At 43.4% G+C, this 7,500-nt stretch overlaps 1 protein-coding gene and 1 long non-coding RNA gene across 21 annotated transcripts in view; one reads left to right on the top strand and one right to left on the bottom strand.

Moving 5' to 3' along the window:
* prdm16 (PR domain containing 16) overlaps positions 1–7,500 on the top strand; it is a 236,073-nt gene that overhangs the window by 154,205 nt on the left and 74,368 nt on the right. Inside the window, exon 1 of one of the 13 annotated variants that reach the window (XM_052482923.1) lies at positions 2,394–2,529. The exons of the other annotated variants lie outside the window; for them this stretch is intronic. Within the exon in view, the coding sequence (XP_052338883.1) occupies positions 2,524–2,529 (6 nt within the window). The 5' untranslated portion in view covers positions 2,394–2,523. Of the gene's footprint in view, positions 1–2,393; positions 2,530–7,500 lie in introns of those variants that run through there. 13 annotated transcript variants of the gene reach the window in all.
* Positions 71–2,213, bottom strand: LOC127912794 (uncharacterized). 8 transcript variants are annotated; one of them, XR_008083446.1, is made up of 6 exons: positions 1,653–1,780; positions 1,327–1,570; positions 1,083–1,236; positions 709–930; positions 525–622; positions 71–392 (listed from the first exon to the last, which is right to left on the bottom strand). It is a non-coding gene; the product is annotated as an uncharacterized LOC127912794 (long non-coding RNA). The 8 variants fall into 8 exon arrangements; XR_008083447.1 differs by lacking the exons at positions 525–622; positions 1,653–1,780 and having other exon boundaries at positions 739–836; positions 867–930; positions 1,327–1,638; XR_008083445.1 differs by lacking the exon at positions 1,653–1,780 and having other exon boundaries at positions 1,083–1,296; positions 1,447–1,573.

A 7,500-nucleotide genomic window follows, 5' to 3' on the forward strand; every position in this document is an offset into this window, starting at 1 on the left:
CGTGCGTGCGTGCGTGCGTGTGTGTGTGTGTGTGTGTGTGTGTGCGCGCGCGTGCGTGCGGCCCAGTGCTCACGGCTGATGTCGTTCTGAAACAAAAACAGAAGTCAGCATCTCTGCCATTAAAAGGTGCTTTGAATAGGCAGTGAGGAGAGGGAGGGAAGAAAAAAATCAACAATTCGCTCCCGGAACATTTGCCTAACCTTTGTCCCTTATCAGTGTGGCACTATTAAAATGTAAATGTCATATTTTGGGAGGAGAAGTGGGGGAGGGGGGCTAGATGATGGAAAAGGCACTGATGAAGAAATAAAATAGATTTTTTTTGTGGGGGAAAGGGATTGAGTCAGCAGAGCTTATGTAAATGTCCTCTTCCACACACGTGCACACACACTCACCTATTAACACACACACACATACACACACATACACTCACCTATTAACACACACATACACACACACTCACCTATTAACACACACATACACACGCATACACTCACCTATTAACACACACATACACACATACTCACCTATTAACACACACATACACACACATACACTCACCTATTAACACACACATACACACACACTCACCTATTAACACACACATACACACACATACACTCACCTATTAACACACACACACTCACCTATTAACACACACATACACACACATACACTCACCTATTAACACACACATACACACATACTCACCTATTAACACACACATACACACACACTCACCTATTAACACACACATACACACACATACACTCACCTATTAACACACACATACACACACACTCACCTATTAACACACACATACACACACATACACTCACCTATTAACACACACATACACACATACTCACCTATTAACACACACATACACACACACTCACCTATTAACACACACATACACACACATACACTCACCTATTAACACACACGGACACACATACTCACCTATTAACACACACATACACATACACTCACCTATTAACACACACATACACACATACTCACCTATTAACACACACGGACACACATACACTCACCTATTAACACACACATACACATACACTCACCTATTAACACACACATACACACATACTCACCTATTAACACACACATACACACACACTCACCTATTAACACACACATACACACACACTCACCTATTAACACACACATACACACACACTCACCTATTAACACACACATACACACACATACACTCACCTATTAACACACACATACACACACACTCACCTATTAACACACACATACACATACACTCACCTATTAACACACACGGACACACATACTCACCTATTAACACACACATACACACATACTCACCTATTAACACACACATACACACACACTCACCTATTAACACACACATACACACATACTCACCTATTAACACACACATACACACACACTCACCTATTAACACACACGGACACACATACTCACCTATTAACACACACGGACACACACACTCACCTATTAACACACACATACACACACACTCACCTATTAACACACACATACATACACACACACTCACCTATTAACACACACACTCACCTATTAACACACACATACACACACACTCACCTATTAACACACACATACACACACACACTCACCTATTAACGCACACATGTACACACACCCTCACCTATTAACGCACACATGTACACACACACTCACCTATTACAGTTTTTAACAATCACTTTGGCACTAATTTAAGAACCTTGTGGTCATTTTTTTAAACTCTAGACACAAAACTCAGGACGGTCATCACTTGTAACACAGGCTGTCCAATGTTCAAAACATTGCATTGTGCATTCATATCGTTAAAGAAACCTTGCACGTGTAGAATCATTGGTTCAAATAGCTAATTTATCATTAAATACCATAGGAACGTTCATTTAGATCATCCACACACAAGATACTGATAGTTTCACTGTGTAGTTGTTTGTACAATCATTAAATATTGTAGTACAAAATATGTGATACATGTTTCATTATTGTACTACACGTAAATACATCACTGTAAAAGGACTAGTGGAGAGAATACTACAGACTGTGGAATCATTGAACAAAATATGAAATGTATTGATGAAATACAATAAAATCACAACATAGGTTTCTTTGAATCGAAGCAAAAATAATTAGCTACAAAAACGAAAAAACTACAGTAAAACGTCAACTGCAGTGTTCCTCACCTGGCTTACTGTAAAAAGCTAAACAAAGGGTTGATTACTGTACTTCTATATTTCCCTCAACCCTTTCTTGTGGATCTGGTTCTCATCCACATCACAATGGATGTTTTCATGAGCCAAACATCTTGGGAAGAATCTTCGGGCGAATCCAGGCCTGACACTGGTCTGCCGTGATGTCATTGCATGCGTCATCCATGGCCTGGAGAAGGGTGGCTTGTTCGTGAGGGCGCCTATCATATACCTTTCACCACGTGGAGAAAACAATCCTCAATCGGGTTAAGGAAAGGAGAGTATGGGGGTAAGTACAGTGTGGTAAATTGTGGAAAGCCTGAAACCATGCTTGCACCATTTGAGCATGGTGGAACCTGACATTATCCCACACAATGACATAGGTCACACCATCAGCTCTACAGACCTGATTTAGCGCATCAAGGAAGGTTACATTCGAACAGCGAATCATGTGGCTGCCTGCAACTCAATATATAGAGTATATAGAGTAGAGAGCTTTAGATGTTGTTCCACCAAACCCTAGAACGGGCAAGATGCGCAATCTAAGCAACTTTGACTGTGGTATGATTGTTGATGCCACACATGGTGATTCCAGTATCTCAGAAACAGCTGCCTTCCTGGGATTTCTACTCACTACAGTCTCTAGAGTTTACAGAGAACGGTGCGATAAACAAAACACATTCAGTGAGCGGCAGTTCTGTGGTCAAAAACACCTTGTTAAGGAGAGAGGTCAGAGGAGAATGCCCAGACTCATTCAAGACAACAGAAAGGCCACACATGCTCAAATAACAGCTGTTTAAAACAGTGGTGTGCAGAAGGGCATCGCTTAATGTACAACACCGTGAATAATTCAGGCTGTTGTGGAGGCAAAAGGGGGTCCTACCAGGTAGGTGTACCTAATAAAGTGTACATTAATGTCAAATCTGAAAATAGAACCATAGATAGACCATAGAAACAGTGTCTGATAAAGAATGATGATGAAATATTACATCCATAGATAATGTAGTCCAATTGGTTCATGTTCCACGGTAATTGGTGTCAATGGATCTCGTTATCCTGAAACCTTCATGATCTAAACATGGAATATTGATGTAATGTGTGAATTGCATTTTGAAATGGTACTACTTTGATGTTAAGTTGTGTCATTTTGAACAGGTGATTTTAGTTCAATGAACAAAGGATCTTAGCTTTATGTGTATTGTACCCAAGCAATTGGAAAAAGTGTTAGAGTTTTGAAAAATGTGCATTTTGATCATTGGTTGTGAGTTTTGTGTCTAGAGTTTTGAAAAATGACATCAAAGGTTCCAAAATTAGTGCCAAAATGATTGTAAAAAACTGTAACACGGACATACACACACTCACCTATTAACACACATTACGTACACACACACACACACACACACACACACACACACACACACACACACACACACACACACACACACACACACACACACACACACACACACACACACACACACACACACACACACACACACACACACACACACACACACACACACAGAGTTGTGGGGGACTCAGTAAAAATCTATGTAACTCTAATTGAAGAGAATTTGACTCTGCCACCGATAGCATTCTGTTCCAGTCTAAAAAGAGTCAAACGTACTCAGGAAACAGTGTTATATGTTCAATTTAATTGCGTTTCACTCTGTACAATATGAATTGAAAATAACTCTGTTACTTTTTCAACTCTCTGCAGTGTTGTTCAGTATTGTTTACTCTCACAATATAATCGCAAGAGTTAATCAAACTCCTATGGGGAGTCAAACAACACTATTGTGGGGTTTATATGGTCCCATTTGAGGTGTAAAGGTCTCATTTATATATTTCTTAATCATATCATGGTGGCTTGCAATGTGACATCCAATCTCTATTGGTATCCATTTAAGAAGGAGGATATCCAGCAGTTTTACATCAGCCAGATCTTACATTCAGAATGCAGGGAGGGGGAGTACTGTTGTTCCAGACTACCTACATCATGTAAACTGGAACAGCCTTCTCAGTAACGGCTGCAATAAATCCAACCACGTACTGATTAGATTCGTTCGGGAAAATGTATGTCACATATTGTGTAGCATAAGATAATCAAAATTAGCAATATAAATGCAAAAACACATATCGATAAAAAAAATATTCTAAATATCAACCTGCAACAGAGCATGCTGGGAAATATTACAATTAGGCTCCTCCCGCATTGTGGATTCTTCATAATTTATTCGTAATTTTAACGCCCTGTCTCTGGTTACTGTTGATGAAGTTAAAAGTACTCAGTCCCAACTAACTCCAGGGAGTTTATCACTCTGTTGAGGGTTAAGATAACTTCAGTAGGGTCAATTTAACCCCTCCAAAAATTGCTCTATGATTTCAACTCTCCTTGATTTACTGTGTAGTAATTGAATCAAGTCAATACAGAACACACCACTCCCACCTCGTCTTTAAAAGGGCTAAGCCTTTTGGGTAATGGAAAGCAGATATGGTTCACTTTTAAGTGTCTTAAAAGTGCAGCGCACCTCCCTTCCGGCCCCCTAACCCCCCACCCCCTGGGATGGGGATACATCTTCATTGAGGGGACGGGGCGCCCATTTATGTCTGAGAGCGTGTCAATTCACACGTGTGTGTGTGTGTGTGTGTGTGTCCTTGACACTCATCCCTATCACCAACGCTGCCAGGTCTGGGTTCAATATCCCTGTCCATTGTTGCTACAGCAACGCCGACCCATAATGAAACAGGGAGAGCAGCAGACATGAGAGTAGATCTCTCTACCTGCAGCTTTAAGGGTCACAGCAAAACGGTCGGGCACAGTGATTGGTTCCAGCCCACACATGGAGGGTGATCTTCCCTAACGTTTCACAAACGCTGGCCAAACTACTGACCAAGGCTGGAATCGGAGAAGTTTGTACAATTACACAAAATGCAGTCAATGTAAAATGCTTTAGTTGTTTCAACCTGAACCGGTAAGTAGACTCCATTAATGTTATGTCAACTCAGTATATCATGTTGAGTGAAAAAAATAATATATATATATATATATATATATATATATATTAGTTACATTATTGGGCTACAGAATTGTAAGTTAGTGGTGTAGCTTAACTTTGTGACACTACTGAATACGCTATAGTTTATATAGGAAGGCAGTGAACCACATATCTACTTCCATTAGACAATGAAAATAATTGAATTACCCATTTACCACAAAAGTAATAACCACACATGTGCCTGCTGTTAATAAAACAAATATTTCACTAAAATATATCGGTTGAAAACCTGCCTCTGCCCGTCAATCTGCGCTGCATCAATGACACGTCTGCCAATTACTTTTTATGAACAAACTTCTATTTACGTTCCGGCGTGTATATACGCATGTAATTATCTCCAAAAAGGCCTCCTCTAACCAAAACCATGGCTCTGGTCTGTGTCTCTAAAACCTCTCCACCCCGTCTCTCTCGGAAGGCTACCCTGGCTTAATGCTCCCCAGCTGTGTGTTAGCCCATATAGAACGAGTGTGAGCTTTGAAGGATATTAATGGTTAAATCAATGGGATGAAACAAGACCTATCAATGCCCTCGACTACCACTACTGCTATTGCTACTGTACTGGTTCTGCTAATACTGGGCTCCATGATTTCAGCACGGTCGTGGGAGTTGAGTGACATTGTTTAAGTTGGAGGGAAAAAATGGCCGCTCGGTGATCTGTCCTCTGTTGCTACACGGCGAGCGTTAGGGCCGGTCTGAGAATCTGAGAACAGGCTAGGGCATTGTGGGAATGGTGACACAGCGGACGGCGGCGGCCATTTTGGGCCATATGTATCCCGTTAGGTCGCCTTCTTTCATAATTTGTTTACATGCTCCATTGGAGGTTTAAGTTCTTGTAAACGGCCTTCTCCGCTTACAGATGTTGCACAGGGCTCTGAGGCAGAAAGAAGGACTCTGCTACAGTGCCACATCCCTCTTGCTCTCTCTCTCTCTCTCTCTCTGTTTCTCTTGCTCTCCCTTTCCACCTCTTGTTTGTCTGTATCTTGTGCTTCACTTTCTTTTTCTCTGTCGACCTGTCACATTTACCCCTCTTTCTGGCTGTCAAGCTTTCTCCCGTCTCTTTCTCTATTTCACACTCTCTACCCCCCCCCTTTTTCTCCCCCTTCTTTCTTTCTACTACTCTCTCTTTTTTTGTCTCTGTTCCTCCCACACAGTGCAACATTTTAGTCCTGCTGGAAATCTCCCAGCTCACCTTCCTCTTTTACATTTGTTTTTTTTTACAAACACACACAGACCTGTAAGATACCAGACGCAACCCACGCAACAGGGCTCTCCTCTCTGTCTCCCTTGTTATCACTCTCTTTCTCACTCTCTCTCTCTCCCTCTGTCTCTTTCTCACTCTCTCCGTGGAATACGAAGTTTCCAAACTTGGAGAACCTGTCCATCTCATCATTTGTCAGCAAGAGAAAAGGAGGAGAGGGACATGGAAGGAAAAGGGGGATTTGTTTCCACAGTGATGTTGTAAATCCCTCGTTAGATCGCGCGGGCATTCCAGCGTGAGATAATGCAGCTATGCTTCGTTCTCCCACCGAGAGAGAGAGGGGAATGGAGATACAGGAAGATGGAGAGAGAGTGACAGAAAAAGTTAAGAGGAGGAAAGAGAGAGGGCCTGGAGAGCGAGGGAGAGAGAGGGCCAGGGGAGCGAGGGAGAGAGAGGGCCTGGGGAGCGAGGGAGAGAGAGGGCCAGGGGAGCGAGGGAGAGAGAGGGCCTGGGGAGCGAGGGAGAGAGAGGGCCTGGGGAGCGAGGGAGAGAGAGGGCCAGGGGAGCGAGGGAGAGAGAGGGCCTGGGGAGCGAGGGAGAGAGAGGGCCAGGGGAGCGAGGGAGAGAGGGGGCCTGGGGAGCGAGGGAGAGAGAGGGCCTGGGGAGCGAGGGAGAGAGAGGGTTTGGGGGAGTGAGGGAGAGAGAGGGCCTGGGGAGCGAGGGAGAGAGAGGGTCTGGGGGAGCGAGGGAGAGAGAGGGTCTGGGGGAGTGAGGGAGAGAGAGGGCCTGGGGAGCGAGGGAGAGAGAGGGCCTGGGGAGCGAGGGAGAGAGAGGGTCTGGGGGAGTGAGGGAGAGAGAGGGCCTGGGGAGCGAGGGAGAGAGAATGAGAAGTCCATTGACAGACAGGCAGAGGATATGAGTGGGGAAATCCCCACTCTGCAGTAGACATTCAGTAAAAGGCCAGCTGCAGCCGGACGGTAAGTTAGACAGTAAAGTGAAACTC

Source organism: Oncorhynchus keta, chromosome 28 (genome assembly GCF_023373465.1).
Source record: "Oncorhynchus keta strain PuntledgeMale-10-30-2019 chromosome 28, Oket_V2, whole genome shotgun sequence".
NCBI lineage: Eukaryota > Metazoa > Chordata > Actinopteri > Salmoniformes > Salmonidae > Oncorhynchus > Oncorhynchus keta.